At 45.6% G+C, this 19,492-nt stretch overlaps 2 protein-coding genes across 4 annotated transcripts in view; one reads left to right on the forward strand and one right to left on the reverse strand.

Moving 5' to 3' along the window:
• Window positions 1-325: 325 nt before the first annotated feature.
• On the reverse strand, window positions 326-15,120 carry YBEY (ybeY metalloendoribonuclease). Of its 3 annotated transcripts, none has more exons than XM_065413361.1 (5): window positions 15,047-15,120; window positions 13,660-13,895; window positions 8,481-8,612; window positions 3,277-3,345; window positions 326-600 (listed from the first exon to the last, which is right to left on the reverse strand). In XM_065413361.1, exons 2-5 carry the CDS (start codon window positions 13,867-13,869, stop codon window positions 514-516), a joined length of 498 nt encoding a protein of 165 aa, XP_065269433.1. In that variant the 5' UTR covers window positions 13,870-13,895; window positions 15,047-15,120; the 3' UTR covers window positions 326-513. The 3 variants fall into 3 exon arrangements, with proteins under 3 accessions (XP_065269433.1, XP_065269432.1, XP_065269434.1); XM_065413360.1 differs by lacking the exon at window positions 15,047-15,120 and adding an exon at window positions 14,860-14,926; XM_065413362.1 differs by lacking the exon at window positions 15,047-15,120 and adding an exon at window positions 14,523-14,744.
• A 2,594-nt stretch (window positions 15,121-17,714) lies between these two features.
• MCM3AP (minichromosome maintenance complex component 3 associated protein) overlaps window positions 17,715-19,492 on the forward strand; it is a 75,943-nt gene continuing 74,165 nt past the window's right edge. Inside the window, exon 1 of the mRNA XM_065413441.1 lies at window positions 17,715-18,961. Within this exon, the coding sequence (XP_065269513.1) occupies window positions 17,746-18,961 (1,216 nt within the window). The 5' untranslated portion in view covers window positions 17,715-17,745. The remainder of the gene's footprint in view (window positions 18,962-19,492) is intronic.

The following is a 19,492-nucleotide window of genomic DNA, read 5'->3' on the forward strand; positions in this document are numbered from 1 at the left end:
TTTATATGTCTACATCAACCTCGAAGGAAGACTCTCTGGGTAGCATCTTTCTCATCTTAAGTCTTTTTCAAAGCCAACTTCAGATATTAGACACATGACTATATTTGAACAATTTAATGAATTGAAACTCAGATTCCATTTTTCTACCCTCTTTCCCACTAAGGATATGGTGGGAGGAGGACAGCAGTATAAAGGAGTAAGCACTGTAGTTTTCAGCTGCTTCTGTGGGTCTCCAGTAGATACTTCAACATACATTTGTGTTGTTTGATATTGGAGTCCATTGCTGGTTACAAGTTACATATACAACTGCACTCTGCTTGAGAGATAAGCTGTTTGGCTGAATTTTATTACACACTACAATGTAAGGCATTCTGTTGACACTATATGAAGTTAACATAGATATCTGTTAAATAAATCACTTAATACTTAAGTTAGTTGTATCCATGCTACTTGGTTTCTTAGTAGAATAAGGATTTATTTTTCTGGGTCTTCTTTCTTTTTTTTGCGACGTGATCAGAAATGGTTTTTAGTCAGTGGCTGGAGGTTTGCACCGGTGATTCCATTTAGCTCCTCAAGAATTTGTTTTTCCTTCTGATACATCTATGAGTGGGGGGGGAAAATCAATAAGTATGCTCATTTTCCCTTCATGTACATTCTTTATAATTTTAAGCATTAGACATTAAAGTGCTGTTCTAATCCGAAAAGTAAACTATGTAAAAATGGCAACTTCTTTAAACAGATCTGCCCGTGTGTGAATTCAAAGTCGTACCAGATGAGTTATGGACAAAAGTAACCGCAGAGCCAACACAGTTCAGATGAAGTTAGCTAGATTCTCTTCATGCAACTGGGCTGCACAGGTGTCACATAGGACATAATTTCACCGGCAGAAAATAAGTACTGTGATGACCAAATGAGAAGGAAAGAGCCCAGTTTGAGTCTGCAGAGCTAGCAGTCAGGACACCATGTCTTTGCCTGACATCCACCCACCCATCTGATACAGAATCAGTGAGACACAATAAATCCAGAACCCACTATGCCAGATTTACAGTCACATTTCTGACCAGAACTGCACTTTACAAGAATGGGCACTAAAACTGCATCATGCCTTTCCTTTTAAACCCTTGCTTACATGAGAAATGTTACCTAGGAACTCAATAAGACGTCTCACATGAGCACACAGAGATTCACATGGATAAGCATGTACAGGACTGGGCTCTTACCCAGACCCTTTCATTCAAGGATTTCAAAGCACTTCTAGTGCTCAGTCCTTCCAGATACACAGTACCCTTGTGGGGTGCTGACTGTCCTTAGTTCCCACTGATTGCAGTCACATTTAGCTATGGTTCATTAAGAAAACTGGAGATATGCCTGCAAGCATGCAACCTCTGCCTATGATCTTGTCAGCTCTCACAAACCAAGCTAGGCTGAGCCTGGTCAATAATCGTATTTGAAACCAAAGGAAATCCAGGCAGTGGTGGCTACTTAATCATAGAATCTCAGGGTTGGAAGGGACCTCAGGAGGTATCTAGTCCAAGCCCCTGCTCAAAGCAGGACCAATCCCCAACTAAATCAACTTCTGCTGCAATAGGCGATTCTTCCCCCTGAGTAAGTATCGAACTAACACCCCAAATTGGAGTTAGGGCATTAGGCTGTTGGAGGTCCCAATTTTCAGAAAAGATGTAAAAAGCAGGCCCTGATTAGATGGGCTATTAAACAGCTCATAAGGCTTTTTCCACAAGAAAAAGGTGTGAATCCTGATGTTCTGGCAAGATTCCAATGTGGTTAATTACACCTGCTTATGGGAGGTAGTATACATATTCCAGTTGTCAGAACAGGGAACGGCCATACCGCGTGTGGCAAGGCACCTTCCTTGTCTCACCAACCTCATCACTTCTCCCTTTGGTGAGATGGGCCTGGGTTAAATCAACCCGTCTGCCGCACTGGGGCAGTCTTTGTCTTCCCCCTTCTGTGTTCCTTCGGCCGTATTTTCTGAGTAGGTCTAAGGGGTGTTCCTCCAACAAACAGAAGGGACTACTTCATTAGACCCTAATACAGAGGGAGATACCTTCCCCGCCTCCTTGTTGGGGTGGGGTATCATCCTGTGGTTTGCCCCGGGGAGTCAGTCCTTCCCCTGACAGGCACTCAGGCTTGTCTGTTTCCCCTACGGGAAGGAGCACAGCCTCTCCTCCTGGAGATGCTTATTTCCCTGCTGCCACTAGGCTAGTAACAGCCTGCATGTGTGTCTCAACAGGGAGGGGTAGGTGGGTGGGTTTGTATCTCTCAGCAGGAGAGGGGCTTTAAAAGGTCTCAAGCAGCCCTTAATTGGAGTCAGGTGTTCCTAATTGACCTGAGGTAACCCCTTCTCAGCTGATAGGGAAGAGGGTCTTTAATATTCTAGAGTTTACATATCTGCCTTCCCACACCCTCTTGCAGCCATCCGGCCTGACTGTCACACTAGGTTCTGTTCTCCACTCTAAGTAGTCTTCTGTGTGAACTTGCACAAATAGTTAAAACTCTGTCTGTTTTTACATTTGTAAAATGAGGAGAACACCTCTAAGATGCTCTGATGGAAGGCTATACATAATTGCACAGCATTAGTTCCTAAAATTCCAGCTACAGTTTCAATTAGATATTTTTAAACCACTTCCTCTCCTAACGTATTGTAGCCTTGCAGTTATACGGCTGCTGCGCGGATTCCTGCCCCATGGAGGCACAGTTGTGTCTCCACAGTTAAGGTTGAAAGAGTCCATACTAAGGCCTGTTTTTGAACCCGCTACCCTTTTAAACACAGATGTAGTTCTTGAGGATTCTCTAAGATGAAAGGCACTATTAGAACTTTGCACTATTACTTTCACGGTTTGAATGTATGTATGAATGACTGGCTGCAAAGTGCCCCTGAGAGCATCAGGATTAGAAGGTTATACAACAATATGTACGAATAGTCAGGAAAATGTCTCTGCATTTACAATAAGGTTTTGAATTTGATGTACCATCACTGATGTACTTTGGGCATTCTTAATATATACACCTCTACCCCGATATAATGCGACCCACTATAACACGAATTCGGATATAATGCGGTAAAGCAGTGCTCCGGGGGGGGGGGGGGGGAGGGGGGGGGAGAGAAGCGGGGTTGCGCACTCCGGTGGATCAAAGCAAGTTCGATATAACACGGTTTCATCTATAACGCGGTAAGAGTTTTTGGCTCCCGAGGACAGGGTTACATCAAGGTAGAGGTGTATATATATCTCAGCTTAGGTAAGAACATCCTTTTACCTGCTCCCACTCCGCTTCTGTGTTGTGCTGGTATCCCAGCAAATGGCACAGTCCATGAGCTGCAGTCACCTGTCCAAGGAAACAAAAATGGTTTTAGTATTTTACAAATCTCTAAACATTTATTCATGTGTGCATCACTGTAGTAGGTAGGGGCTACCTTGCAATATTTAGCACAGTTCTTCACAAAGAAAGTGACAGTAATAAAGTTAACTACTTTTACTAGCCAGTACACGAAGATCAATAGTCTAATGCACATGGTCCTTGCATACCTTGTACTGAGATGGGAAAAGGGGGCAAGAGCAGAAAAACTACAAGAATGACTAACTTTAATCTTCTGAATATAGTCTAGCTTTCTCATATGTTGTCAGCTATATATATTCTATTGCTTTTGGGAAACTTTCAGAGGAAAACCAGTTAATACTCCAAAAATTACAGGAACAGGTTATATCTAAAGTCACCAACCAAAAGAAAACAGAAATTCCAGAGGACGGTGTTTGTAATAATAGACTCCTCTGACAAGTCAGCCACAAGTTTGTCTTCAACCTCTTGTAATCGAAAAGGACATTTTCAAATGGTAAAATACCTTGTCTATGGTCAAGTCCAAGAAAATACACCTGCTGCTAATCAAAATAACCAGATGGGTCACTGGGAACACAACTCCATCTCCTGCTCTAATCTTCAAAAGTTATCAGTCTCAGCAACTCCACTGATTTCAAATGGAACTATGCCCGCTTACGGCACCAGTGGATCTGTGGCCATTTTCAGAGGTGCTGAATAATACAGCTCCCACTCACCTCAATTAAAATTGTGGGCACTCAGAGCCTTGGGGACAAGGCAGGGAATTGTTCTATGACTTCAGTAAATCAAACTTATGTCCCCTGGCAGAAGATACATGAGGGTACACAAGAATAGGTTTAAATAAAGAAGCATTCTTGCCTTCAGCATCCCTTTCCTCTTTGGGGCAAAACTCACCCTTTTCCTCTCTCCAAAACAGAGATGAAACAGTAAATAAAAAACAGTTTTAAAGAGATCAGAAAGTTTAAGGCTTATGTCTACACTACAGAGTTTTGTTGGAAAAAGTTATGCCACTTTAATTAAACCGCTATTGCATGTCCACACTATGCTCCTTGTGTCGGCAGAGTGCATCCACATTAGCAACTCTTGCATAGACAGAGAGCAGTGCATTGTGGGTACCAATCCCACTGTGCAACTGGCCACAGGGTGCTTTGGGAAGCGTTTGCAATGCCTCATGGGGCAGGTACAGCATCACGTGATGCAGGTTTCTCAATCCCATCCTTCCATGGGCATCCTACTAGATTGCCAGCTGTTTTTCAACTGAAGCGTGTGTGTGTGTGGGGGGGGGGGGAGACAGAGTGTGTGTGTTGGGGGAGAGTGAGTGTGTCGGCATGCTGTCTCTAAGTTCAGACAGCTGCCAGAAGCAACCAGCCCTGAGGCAGGGTAAGGACGACAGGTGCTGGCCGCTGCTTCCCACAGATCCCATTGGCCGGGAACGGCGAACTGCAGCCACTGGGAGTTGCAGGTGGCCGTGCCTGCGGACGGTCAATGTAAACAAACTGTCTCGCGGCCCCCCAGTGGATTACCCTGATGGGCTGCAGTTTGCCCACCACTGATCTACACTGACACTTTGTTGCTTTAAGTTTGCCGTAAAAAACTTTATGCCTCTCATCGAGGTGGTTTTATTTTGTCACTAAAACAGGGCAGTTTTGTTGTCAAAAGTGGCATTGCAGTGTGTACACTTCCACTGTTTTGCCTCCAAAAGCTGCAGAGTTTTGTCAGCAAAAGGCAGAGTAGACAAGGCCTTAGACTGCAAGAGCAATTGGGGACCTGCAGCAAGGACTGAAAGCCATTACACTCTTTCTATGTTTAAAAGGTGGATCAAACTTATCTTTAAAATCTTTAAAAGAATCGCGCTAAGTCCCTGAATTCCATATCCATGATTTTATTGCCAGAAGGTACCATTAAGATCACCTAGTCTGACCTCCTGTGTAATAGGCTACAGAATTTCACCCAATAATTCTCAAACCAAGTCCATAAGTTTTTGGTTGAGGTACAGCAACTTTTTAAAAACAGCTCTAAATCAAGATTGAATGTCAAATGATCCACTACATCTATTGTTAAGTTGCCGTTAACCAAATATGCACCTTTGTTCCAGTTGGCATTTCTCTAGTTTCAGCTTCCAGTCGCTGGATCTTGTTATGCTTTTGTCCATTAGATTATAGAGCCCTCTACTAACAACATTTTCTCTTCTCTGTGTTAAGCTAAACAGATTGAGCTCCTTGAGTCCATCACTATAAGGCATGTTTTCTAATTCTTTAATTATTCTTGTGGCTCTTTTCTGAATCCTCTCTAATTTACCAATATCCTCCTTGAATTGTGGATACCAGGACTGGACAGAGTATTCCAGCAGCGATTGCACCAGTACCAAATAGACAGGTAAAATAACTTCTTGACTCCTACTAGAGATACTTTTATTTATGCGTCCAAAGATTACATTAGTCCTTTTTGCCAGTGTCACACTGGGAGCTCATGTTCAGATGATTATCCACCAAAACCCCCTATCTTTTTCAGAGTCACTGCTTCCCAGGATAGAGTCCTCCATTGCATAAGTGTAACCTACATTCTTTGTTCCTTGATGTATAAAGCTAGGGCTAGCTCACAAGGGGAGGAATAGCTCAGTGGTTTGAGCATTGGCCTGCTAAACCCAGGGTTGTGAGTTCAATCCTTGACGGAGCCATTTAGGGATCTAGGGCAAAATCAGTACTTGGTCCTGCTAGTGAAGGCAGGGGGCTGGACTCGATGACCTTTCGGGGGGGGGGTCCCTTCCAGCTCTATGAGATATGTATAGCTCCATATATTATTTAAACGTAAATGTATATAACATATTGTTTGTTTGTGCCCAGTTTACCAAGTGATCCAGACCAGGCTAAGAGGTCAAGTCACCTCAGCCCATCTTATTCCACAGCTAATATCTAGAGATGCTTAGCCCCCATTACTTTCCTAGTTTTTCCAAGTTATATTTTCTTGTTATATTGTATTTAAAAATAACCCCTATATGGACAAAGAGAACCAGGAACAGGAACAGTCCTGGTCTCCTTAGTGTGGAAGTTACTTTAATTCAGCTCAGAGAAGCAACCGCTCCTGGGTAAGTTATGGCAGCTGTTGCTTCTGCTCCTTCATGGGAGCAGTTTCTGCTGTTAAGACTATTGGTGAGACATGCTTGCTGCTCAGCCTCTACAGTGAATCTAGGGAGTATAGCTCCTAAACGGTCTTTTAATTCCCCACAACTACCCCTCACTGTAGATTAATTCCCAGCCCTCAATGCAGCCCAGGTGACACTGGCTAAACAGCAGTTCTGCAGAAAAGGACCTGGGGATTACGCTGGACGAGAAGCTGGATATGAGTCAGCAGTGTGCCCTTGTTGCCAAGAAGGCTAACGGCATATTGGGCTGCATTAGTAGGAGCGTTGCCAGCAGATCGAGGGAAGTGATTATGCCCCTCTATTCGGCACTGGCGAGGCCACATCTGGCGAGGCCACATCTGGGGTCCAGTTTTGGGCCCCTCACTACAGAAGGGATGTGGACAAATTGGAGAGAGTCCAGCAGAGGGCAACGAAAATGAATAGGGGGCTGGAGCACATGACTTATGAGGAGCGGCTGAGGGAACTGGGATTGTTTAGTCTGCAGAAGAGAAGAGTGAGGGGGGATCGGATAGCAGCCTTCAACTATTTGAAGGGGGGTTCCAAAAAGGATGGAGCTCGGCTGTTCTCAGTGGTGGCAGATGACAGAACAAGGAGCAATGGTCTCAAGTTGCAGTGGGGGAGGTGTAGGTTGGATATTAGGAAAAACTTTTTCACTAGGAGGGTGGTGAAGCACTGGAATGGGTTACCTAGGGAGGTGGTGGAATCTCCATCCTTAGAGGCTTTTAAGGCCCGGCTTGACAAAACCTTGGCTGGAATGATTAAGTGGTGTTGGTCCTGCTTTGAGCAGGGGATTGGACTAGATGACCTCCTGAGGTCTCTTCCAACCCTAATCTTCTATGATTCTATGACACTCTCCTGATTTTATTCATCACTTGTAAGTTTTCTTGACTTAAGTTCAACCTACCCTTTGGTTATTCACAAAAGTATTATTCTACCACTCAGTCTTTCCTCCAAAGTTGTAACAGCACTGAACACAGTTACCAGAGACATCCTAGCCACATTTAAGAAAAGACTGCAATTGGAAATGTATTTTAGCATGACTTTGTGCTTACATGGAGCATATACATTTAAATTCCTTTACATCAGGGGTGGGCAAACTACGGCCCGCGGGCTGGATCCAGCCCATCAGGGCTTTGGATCTGGCCCACGGGATTACCACCCCTGTGGCGCCGCGGGGCTAAGGCAGGCTCCCTGCCTACCCTGGCCCTGCATTGCTCCCGGAAGCGGCGGGCACCACGTCCCTGCTGCCCGGGGTGGGGAGGGGGGGGAAGAGAAGGGCTCTGCACGCTGCCCTTGCCTGCCGGCACTGTCCCCCACAGCTTCCATTGGCCAGGAACGCAAGGATGTGGTGCTGGCTGCTTCTGGGAGTGGCGTGGGGCCAGGGCAGGCAGGGAGCCTGCCTTAATCCTGCTGTGTGCCGTTGCCACCTTGGAGCCCGCACCCCAAACCCCCTGCCCTGAGTCCCCTCCTGCACCCCAACCCCCTGCCCCGAGCCCCCTGCCCCAACCCCCTGCCCTAAGTCCCCTCATGCACTCCGCACCCCACCCTGCACCCCAATCCCTTGCCCTGAGTCCCCTCCCGCACTCCGCATCCCCTCCTGCGCCCCAACCCCCTGCCCTGAGCCCCCTCGTACACCCCGCACCTCTCCTGCACCCCAAGCCCTTGCCCTGAGCCCCTTCCTGCACACCGCACCCACCCTCCCACACCCCACATTCCCTCCTGCACCCCAACCCCCTGCCCCAGCCCTACATTCATGGCCCTGCATGCAATTTCCCCACCCAGATGTGGCCTTCAGGCCAAAAAGTTTGCCCACCCCTGCTTTACATTATAGGTTTGGATTCAGGACATTTTTCTGTAGATTAATCTTTGCAATGTCCATAAACTGGCAAAAAAACCTCCCCACCAGTGAATATTAGCATTGTTTCAACCATGGTTCCCAAATCGTGTCTGTGATGAGAAATCTGTATTAGTAAGCAACACTTACTGTAAGAATGCTGTAGTAATCCTCCCCATTTTCTTGGCACTGTTGATAGATATACTCTACTCCTAGGAAAACATCACCGAGATTGTATTCGTCTCGAAAACTAGGCTGAGGCAGCTCACCTGCTTTCAGATTCTGAAATACAGAAGCCCTTCCAAAAGTTAACAAACGCGAGAATCTGGTTAGACAGAGTACTTCTCATCCTCAAGGCTTCCCAAAGTTGTTACAAAGTAATGAGCTAGGCACTGGTACAGCAAGGTGGTTCATGCAAATGGAACCTTAGACACTAAAGGCTTTTTACTGACAGAGGAAATTAGCTAGGGGCTCTTTAACTTCCATTAGAACAGTAACCAGAAATGGACAGAAAGGGACTTTGATTTGACTGTATGATCCAAAGGATGAATCACCAAGCTGTGAAACATTTGCTATGTTCAGTCAGCCAATATGTATAGGTCCAGCACCTAGTGTAAAATTTACACATGTCCTTGACTTGCTTAGGGTAGGCCGACACATCCCATGGCAGCAAGCCTCCTAGCCTAGGTTGACAGACTTGGACTAGTGGGACTTGTGCTAGCATTCTAAAAAATAGCTGTGTTACTCCTGGGGGAATCCTGCGCCAAAAAAATTAAAAATTCTGCACAAAATATTTGGAAATTCTGCATATTTTATTTGTCAAACATAAGAACAGCCATACTGGGTCAGACCAAAGGTCCATCTAGCCCCGTATCTTGTCTTCCGATAGTGGCCAGTGCCAGGTGCCCCAGAGGGAATGAATAGAACAGGTAAATCATCAAGTGATCCATCCTGTCTCCCATTCCCAGCTTCTGGCAAACAGAAGCTAGGGACACCATCCCTGCCCATCCTGGCTAAAAGCCATTGATGGACCTATCCTCCATGAATTTATCTAGTTCTTTTTTGAACCCTGTTATAGTCTTGGCTTTCACATCGTCTGGCAAGGAGTTCCACAGGTTGACTGTGCATTGTGTGAAATACTTCCTTTTGTTTGTTTTAAACTTGCTGCCTATTAATTTCATTTGGTGGCCCCTAGCTTTTGTCTTATGAGAAGGAGTAAATAACAAATCCTTATTTTCTTTCTCAACACCAGTCATGATTTTATAGACCTCTATCATATCCCCCCTTAGTCATCTCTTTTCCAAGCTGAAAAGTCCCAGTGTTATTAATCTCTCCTCATACAGCAGCCGTTCCATACCTCTAATCATTTTTGTTGCCCTTTTTTGAACTTTTTCCAATTCCAAAATATCTTTTTTTGAGATGGGGCGACCACATTTGCACGCAGTATTCAAGATGTGGGCGTACCATGGATTTATATAGAGGCAATATATTTTCTGTCTTATTAGCTATCGCTTTCTTAATGATGCCCAACATTCTGTTCGCTTTTTTGACTGCCACTGCACACTGAGTGGATGTTTTCAGAGAACTATTCATAATGACGTCAAGATCTCTTTCTTGAGTGGTAACAGCTAATTTAGACCCCATTATTTTATATGTATAGTTGGGATTATGTTTTCCAATGTGCATTAATTGCCATTTATCAACATTGAATTTTATCTGGCATTTTGTTGCCCAGTCACCCAGTTTTGTGAGATCCTTTGTAGCTCTTCGCAGTCTGCTTTATACTTAACTATCTTGAGTAGTTTCGCATCATCTGCAAATTTTGCCACGTCACCTTTTACCCCTTTTTCCAGATCATTTATGAATATGTTGAATAGGACTGGGCCCAGTACTGACCCCTGGGGGACACCACTATTTACGTCTCTCCATTCTGAAAACTGACCATTTATACCTACCCTTTGTTTCCTATCTTTTAACCAGTTACCAGTCCATGAGAGGACCGTCCCTCTTATCTCATGACAGCTTACTTTGCTTAAGAGCCTTTGGTGAGAGACCTCGTCAAAGGTTTCTGAAAATCTAAATACACTATATCCACTGGATCCCCCTTTTCCATATGCTTGTTGACCCCCTCAAAGAATTCTACTAGATTGGTGAGGCATGATTTCTCTTTACAAAAACCATGTTGACTCTTCCCCAACTAATTATAGATTCATAGATTCTAGGACTGGAAGGGACCTCGAGAGGTCATCGAGTCCAGTCCCCTGCCCGCATGGCAGGACCAAATACTGTCTAGACCATCCCTGATAGACATTTATCTAACCTACTCTTAAATATCTCCAGAGATGGAGATTCCACAACCTCCCTAGGCAATTTATTCCAGTGTTTAACCACCCTGACAGTTAGGAACTTTTTCCTAATGTCCAACCTAGACCTCCCTTGCTGCAGTTTAAGCCCATTGCTTCTTGTTCTATCCTTAGAGGCTAAGGTGAACAAGTTTTCTCCCTCCTCCTTATGACACCCTTTTAGATACCTGAAAACTGGTATCATGTCCCCTCTCAGTCTTCTCTTTTCCAAACTAAACAAACCCAATTCTTTCAGTCTTCCTTCATAGGTCATGTTCTCAAGACCTTTAATCATTCTTGTTGCTCTTCTCTGGACCCTTTCCAATTTCTCCACATCTTTCTTGAAATGCGGTGCCCAAAACTGGACACAATACTCCAGCTGAGGCCTAACCAGAGCAGAGTAGAGCGGAAGAATGACTTCTCGTGTCTTGCTCACAACACACCTGTTAATACATCCCAGAATCATGTTTGCTTTTTTTGCAACAGCATCACACTGTTGACTCATATTTATGTTCATCTATGTGTCTGACAATTTTGTTCTTTACTATAGTTTCAACCAGTTTGCCCGGTACTGAAGTCAGGCTTACCAGCCTGTAATTGCCAGGGTCACCTCTGGGTCCCTTTTTTAAAAATTGGAGTCACATTAGCTATCCTCCAGTCATTTGGTACAGAAGCTGATTTAAATGATAGGTTAGAAACCACAGATGATAGGTCTGCAATTTCACATTTGAGTTCTTTCAGAACTCTTGGGTGAATACCATTTGATCCTGGTGACTTATTACTGTTTAGTTTTTCAATTTGGTCCAAAACCTCCTCTAATGACACCTCAATCTGGGACAGTTCCTCAGATCTGTCACCTAAAAAGAATGGCTCAGGTTTGGGAATCTCCCTCAAATCCTCAACTGTGAAGACTGATGCAAAGAATTCATTTAGTTTCTCCGCAATGGCCTTATCCTTGAGTGCTCCTTTAGTATCTTGATTGTCCAGTGGCCCCACTGGTTGTTTAGCAGGCCTCCTGCTTCTGATATACTTAAAAATGTATTTGCTATTACTTTTTGAGTCTTTGGCTAGCTGTATTTCAAATTCTTTTTTGGCCTTCCTAATTACATTTTTAAGCTTCATTTGCAAGAGTTTATACTCCTTTCTATTTTCCTCACTAGGATTTAACTTCCACTTTTTAAAGGATGCCTTTTTGTCTCTCACTGCTTCTTTTACTTTGTTGTTTAGCCACAGGGGTACATTTTTGGTTCTCTTACTATGTTTTTTAATTTGGGGTATACATTTAAGTTGAGCCTCTATTATGGTGTCTTTAAAGTTTCCATGCTGTTTGCAGGGATTTAACTTTTGGTGCTGTACCTGTTAATTTGTGTTTAACTAACCTCCTCATTTTTGTGTAGTTCCCCTTTCTGTCACCTCACTAACTCCTGAGCCCATGCTCCAGTCTGTCCCCCCCACTAGCCATTCTGAACCCCAGTAATCCTGTGTGCCCCACTCTGTCCTAACCTGGCTCTGCAGGCAGTGTGCTGTGAGGAACTCTACTCCTGGGGGAATGCTGGAGCACTGGGCATAGAATGTTGTATTTTCCTGCATAAAATACATTTTGCCTAAGAAGTGCTGCAGTCCTGCATTTTGCCCACCAGAGGCTGCTGTGGCGCCAGAACAGCCGGCACGAGCGCAGCGATATAGAGGAATTCTGTGTGTCCGCAGATGTGCAGAATTCCCCCAGAAGTACTGTGTCGACAGTGCTTTGAAGTTGCAGCTTGGGCGGAAGCTCAGGCTCGGAAGTCTATCCCACTTCCCTAGGCTTCAGAGCCCAAGCTCCTGCCTGAGCCACAACTTCAAAGCACTATCTTTAGAGTGCTAGCATGAGCTCTGCTAACCCAAGCCCGTCAACTCGGACTGCAAGGCTAGCTCCCCCAGGCTGTGTAGACATCCCATTAGAGGCCAGAGTTCTGCTAAATAAACACCACCACCTTTAGACGTCAACATAGCACAGCTACTGAAAACTAGATCTGAATGTGGCAAAAACCGAGGAATTCTTTAGCTAATTATTGTTTACCTAGGAAATATTCTTGCCACTCCTATGACCCTAGGTGAGCAATTATACTGTTCTCATGTCAGCAGAAATCAAATGGGATCCAAAAGTGTTTAAACATGTACATTTGATGGAAAAGTTACATTTCCAATGCCTTCTCTCCCTATCCCTAGTACCTGATGGTAGCCGAATGTGTGAGCCTGTACCTTTTCCCTTTTAAATCTTGACTGCTTTCCATAAGAGAGCAACAGAAAGACATTTCGTTATTATCAACAAGTTACCTAATGTAAATAATCAAATTTCTTACTGGTTACTTTGAAGATTTAAATAACACTGACCAAAAAAGGCAAAAAAGCAGGAACATAAGAATGGCCACACTGGGTCAGACCAATGGTCCATCTAGCCAAGCATCCTGTCTGCCAACAGTGGCCAGTGCCAAGTGCTTGAGAGGGAATGAACAGAACAGGTAGTTATCAAGTGATCCATCCCGTTGTCCACTTTCAGCTTCCCAGTAGTGACACTTTAACTGCTGCCAGCTGCCTTGTGGAAGTAGAATTTCTGAAATGCTGGGGAACAGGCAGTGTATGTATAACTTGACTCATGGCTCTGTTTTCATGCATTTATGGAGCCATGGAAGGAAGAACGTATAAAACATCTAATGAGGATTGCTGAAGATGGTTTCAAAGAAGATAACCTCTGAGAGCCCTGAAACAGGTCCCAAATCACCATCAAGTTCCACAACATGTCTGGGATCCCCTGAAGCACCGTGTCCTAGTGTATCAGCACAGAAAGCCACTGCAACGAAATATGATATCAAATTACTTTAGGATTTATTTAATAAGGGTTATGGTACTTTCTCTAACGGCTTGCAAAGAAGTCAGTTGTGTCAGGCAGACCAAGAAAGTAGCTGTGGAAAGGAGAAGAAAGGGAGGGGGAAAAAAATCAATTTTACCTCATGAAAAGGGAAGGAAAGCACATCAGTGGGGACATTTTTTTGCCTGTAGGTGCTATTGAGAAGTTGAATGTTTCTGTTATTAACACAGATAACGCCCAGGTCGAACTGCTGCACGTCCAAAATCTTCTGAAGGATTTCTATTCTTCTGCGAAGTGGAATTCGCCTGAGGGGGATGACTTTCTGCAGATTTCGAATGACTAAACTCATCTCATTAGAAACTATTCAAGGGGGCCCTGCAAATTAATTTTAAAAAATGAGTATTAGGCAATGGTAGCAACTAATAATCCAGTAGCAGCTATGAGACACTATTGTTGCTTTAGGATCTGTGAAAGGGTAGACAAAGATATGGTGGAGGGTAAAACACGTAATTTTAGAAGCCAGTTGCTTTGATCTAGACAAAACAGCCTATATAGCCTATTGCCAATCATCTGAACCATCCAAACCCCTTACCATTTCAAATCTAGACCAAATCAGTCCTATCAGTAACCAATCTGTTCCGTCACATACATTAGATAAGCTAAAACTAGCAGACAGCTGTCTACCTCACATTGGCAATCTCAGTAAAAATGCTGGAGCATACGTCAGGAGGCTGAAACAACCCTCTCAGCTTAGAGAGGGACCCTCCAGGCCGGGCTTAAAGTACATAAACTGCACAGTACAAGGAAGGGTTACATGGCTCTCATCCATGGTTACACCCAAGTCCATTGGATAAAGAGAGGCCTCCTGTATAGTGCTGTCTATGTAGCAGCTTTCACATCTCAAGGAAGATACTAGAGGGGGATTCAGAGAAGGACAGAAAGAATGATCAAGGGCCTGGAAAAACTTGTCTGAATTGCGATTGAAAACGCGAGGTCTGTTACCTTCGAAAGGAAGCAAAGAAGAGGGGACAGCATAGCAGTATATAAAATCACACAAGCAAAACATGATGGTCAAAACACGAAGAAGTTGTAAACTCGGGCCCGCTCAAGTTAGGAGATGCCAACATGAAGGTTGTCTGGGCAACTTTCACTCCGCCCCTTTGGGCACATCCATTGTGATGTAATCGTTAACGACAGGACCCATTGCCCCCTCCCCACCTCGGCTTCATGCCGGGCCTGGCCCGGAGCTGCCCGGGGGGGACGCAGGCTGTTGAAGGAGCGGGAGTGAACAGGCGGGCAGCAGGGACGGGCTCCGGGAGGAGAAGAGGCGTTACAGCACCTGAGGCCGCCCTGGGAAAGCGGCTTCTGTCCCGGCCCCGGAGCTCGTGCGTGTCACTGCACAGCCCGGCGCCGCTGGCCCCAGCTGGGCGCCCCGGGGGCGGGTCTGCAGCAGCAGCAGCGCTGAGCACGCGGGGCCCGGCCAGGCGAGGCGCGCGCCGCCACCCGCCCCTGCAGCTCGCGCTCACCGGGCGGGGCTTCCGGCGGACGGTCCGGGGCAGACCCGAGCAGCACGGACCGGAAACGGGTGAGTCCTGGTCCCGCCCAGCTGGTGCGCACGCGCGGAGGAGCCATCCGGTTTCCCCCCCCGCACTGCGATGGCGGCGGCGGCGGCTCTGCTGGTGACCCGGCCTGGTGAGATTGGGGGCGGGGCCTGGGACCGGCTCCCGCGGCGCGGTGATACCGAGCCCGGTGCCTCCCCTCAGCGCCCGACCCGTTCCCCTGCGCCCCTTCCCCTGGGCACCGCCCCCCGGGCCCCCTTCCCCGCCTGTGGGCACCGGCCCCCATTCCCCGCCGCCCGCGGGCACCGCCCCCGGCCCCCCATCCCCTGCCCCCATTCCCCTGTCCCCGCCCTCCTTCCCCGGCCCCCCGCCTGTGGGCACCGCCCCCGGTCCCCCATCCCCTGTCCCCGCCCCCATTCCTCTGTCCCCGCCTGTGGGCACTCCCCGACCCCCATCCCCTGCCCCCAGCCCCCCTTCCAATGCCACCTGCCCGGGCACTGACCCACCTGCCCACAGCCTTTGTCTATGTGCATCACCCCTCCCCCATCCTCATTCCCTGGCTCCTGCCCACTGCCCCCATTTCCCTGTCTGCAGGCACTGCCCTATCTCCATTCCCTTGCCCAGGCACCAACCCCCCTCCCCCAAACCCTATTCCCTGGCCTCTGCCCACCGCCCCCTGGCCCCATTCCCCTGCCCAGGCCCTGTCCCTGGGCACTGACCCCGCCCCCCAGACTCCTTTCCCCTGTGTCCAGGCACAGTCCCCATTCCCCTGCCATGAGTTGCCTCTGTCCCAGTAAGGGTCTGGGGTCTCTCATTTGGCTACATGTGAATTATTGCTATTCTTTGTTCACTTTACACCTGCTGTCTCTGAACAGGCAGTTCCCATTCAGCTGGGGGGCAGCGCTGAAATGAAAGTGCAGGTTAGGCTGCGTGGGCAGAGGACTACAGATGCACCTTTGCAGTTTGAATTTATGGCTTCTGTAGTAGGTTCAATCCGGACGCCAGGAATTTACGGAAAATGATTTTAAGCCCCCAAATTCAGGTGTGTCCACGCTGCTAGGTCTGGCTCTGTCCCATATGGAAAGATGAGTTTCAGAGCTAGGGTTTTAGTTCTGGCTCAGCTGTAGCCTGGTTGTTCCTTGGAGTGAGTAGCTACGGTATATTATTCTGAGCTTTTTGCTCAGACTTCCTTCCTTTTTCTTGTGCAGCAGTCTCTTGAAGGTAGTGCATAGGAAATGGTTCAAAAACTAGTTAATCTATTCAGTATCAGTAAGTGCAATAAAATTAAGCATAACATTTTCAGGGAGGGGGTAGAACCTAAAGCTAACACTGTACACTAGATTTTTTTTAAAGGCAGATAGTCACAAAGCCTTTACAGTCCAAAGTAGGGGAAAAAAATCCTTTGAGTCAGCACTGATGTTAACAAATTAGGGCCTGATTGTGCATCTGGATCTGTATGGGCAGAACCTCCTCATGGGTAAAAGTGCCTGCAAGGATGCAGGTGCGGGATCAGGGCCTTAATTGTACCATAATGGTCACATGTATAGTAGATAAATTCCACCTTATGGTTTAAGAAGGCTAAGGTATTTAGAAAAGTAATTGAAAAATAAGCAAAATACACAGAATTGTTCCGGTATATCAGAATTGGGAATCCTATAAGGAAAGCGGTGGTGCACTAGACTACAAAGGAATAAAGGGAACAATTAAAGATGAAAAGGACATTTCAGAGAAGCTAAATAATTTCACCACAGAGTATGTTAGGGACATATCTATCCTGACCTACTCTCTTCAGGTAATAAAGAATAAAGCATTGTCAGAGACTGAGCTGTCAAAAGAAGAGGTGCTGAAACAAACTGATTAAATAGCATCAAGTCATCAGGACTGGATGAGACATCCATGAGTTCTGAAGGAAGTGAAGAATGAAGTGACTGAGCTGCTAACAAAGCTATGCAATCTATTATCACATTCAGCTACTGTGTCACAGGACTGGAGAATAATACCTATATTTGAAAAAAGCAATAGAAGCAATCCTAGTGAACCTTACTATGGTGCCAGCTTAAATGGCTGAAAAGCAATTACAGACAATTTTAACACACCCATGAATATGATACAGTAGGGGTGAAATGGTATGCCTTCTGTAAAGGGAAGTTCTCTCTCTCCAATATATTCAAATTGTTTGAGGTTATCAGCAAAATAATGGATAAAGAACTGGTAGATTAGGACTTTCAAAAAGTCCCTCGCAAGACAATTAAGAAAACTGACTAACCATAGGATGAGAGAAAAAGTTATAGAGTAATAGTATTTAAGGCCAGAAGGGAGCACCAGATCATCCACTTTGACCTGTATAGCACAGGCCTCCATAAATCCAACAACCGTTATTTCACAGATTAGAAACCACAGAAGAGAGAAAACAAGATGTAAGAATAAATTATTTTTTTAAACATAGTAAAAAGTTAATAGGATGTTGCAAAGATGTAGGATAAAGCAATTAATAATTGTCTTGGCTGAACTTCCCTATTATAAATGGAAACCAATTAGAAAATGTAATGTAATGTTACACATTTGTATTTCAGATTACTAGAATGACTGGCTGGAAACTGAAAGTTAACAGATGTTCGAGGCGTGAGCTCTCTTTGGCAGATACTCACTAACTCCTACTTTTGAAGATGAACCCTAACAGTCCTTTTCGCGGACAGCAGCCTGCTGTTTTCCCAGCACCTTCTAATAGTTCTGTAGGAATGTTTCAGGCTCAAACACCATTTCGATTTGGTCAGCCCTCTATGTTTGGACAGAGCAATGGAGGATCTGTACAGAACCTTGGGTTTGCCCAGCCATCCAACTTTACTCAGCCTTCGGGATTAAGCCATCCCACTTCAGGGCAAACCTTGGGATTTGGGCCGCCCTCTGGGTTTACACAGTCTTATGGTCTTGGACAACCTACACCTTTTGTGGCGTCTTCTGCACCAACTACCTCCTCTGTTGTTGGAAACCAAGGATTCAGTTTTAAACCACCTACTAACCTTGGAACATTTCAGAATGCTTCTAACTTTGGAGTTACATCTGGAGAAGTTTCAAGTAGTGGCTTTGTGGGATCAGAATTCAGCTTTAAAACACCAGAAAATGCAATATTTAAACCAATCTTTGGTGCTGGTTCCGAGCCAGAGAAAACACAAAGCCAGATCATCCCAACATCTTTCACATTTTCCCATCCAGTTAGTAGTGGGCCTGGAGTACTGGCCCCTTTTGGCCTTTCTCAAGAGACCAGTAGCTCTAGTACCAGTACAAACTTCAGCTTTTCAAAACCAGCTAGCAGCAGTAATTTGCCATCTTCCTTTGCCTCTTCTGTACCAAGCAAAACAGTAGAGGATGACAAAAAAGGAACAAAGCCGCTCTTTGGAAGCCCTAGCAGCAGCTTCACTACTTTTTCTAGCTCATCTGGGTCCTTGGATTTAGGAGGAAACTTCCAAGTCAGTATAGCGACTAAATCAGAACATGACGAAGCTCAGAGTGAGCCACTTGTCAGCCTTGTAAAAGGAATGAAAAGAAAAGAGGAACGAGATCGTTCCCCAAGAGGGCGGGATTATGATGTTGCAGAGGAGTCAGAGATTGTATCTAGGAGCGGTTATCCTCCAGATAAGCGGCCTGTTCGATTAAGCCGGCCACGTGGAGCAGCTGGCTTGTTTAGCCGAACATTGCAGGATATGATAAAAAGCAATAAAGATAGTGGACGTGTTAAGAAAGAGTCGAAAAGGGAAAGAGTAGAATCTGGAGAAAATGAACAGATGTTGGGAGCAAGTAAGTCTCTGTTTGCAGCGCCACGGCTCTCAGCACCATTACAAGAAGGAGATGGTAAAGAGAAAACCGAAGCGAAAACTACGGAAGGTAAGTGCTAGGAATCGGCACTATTCAATAAATCGGGTAGTGGAAATGAATGCACTGGCAGTGGAAGTTAACAGGATGGCTTGCTCTCTTTAAAGTTTTGCCTTTCCAAGGGATTTTTTGTTTTCCTTTTTGGAGACTTAATGATTTCATTTTACATCCTACCCTGGAGGTGCCCTTTGCGATTGTTGCTCTTGTGATTAAAGAGGATTAAACAGTGCATGCTTTCAGATACGTCAGTGTTGCTTCTAAATTGTCTGAGGTGGTCACTGTGAAGACAGATACTTCTTCCTTTGGTTAGTCAAATGTCGGTGTAGTGGAGGCTCACCTCTGTGGCATTAATTAAGTTAATTACTCTTCTCAGGGGTTGAAAATGAGTGACATTTAGTAGAGGTTGTGGGTCAGTAAGGAAAACATGAGCTACAGTTTAAAAAATGGCATTGAGAAGTGTATAGGGCACACATCATCTCTTCTCTCAACTCCTTTTGTGGTTGCTATTGTATTTAAGCCAATCCAGGTATATGTTTTGCTATG

Source organism: Emys orbicularis, chromosome 11 (genome assembly GCF_028017835.1).
Source record: "Emys orbicularis isolate rEmyOrb1 chromosome 11, rEmyOrb1.hap1, whole genome shotgun sequence".
NCBI classification, from domain to species: domain Eukaryota; kingdom Metazoa; phylum Chordata; order Testudines; family Emydidae; genus Emys; species Emys orbicularis.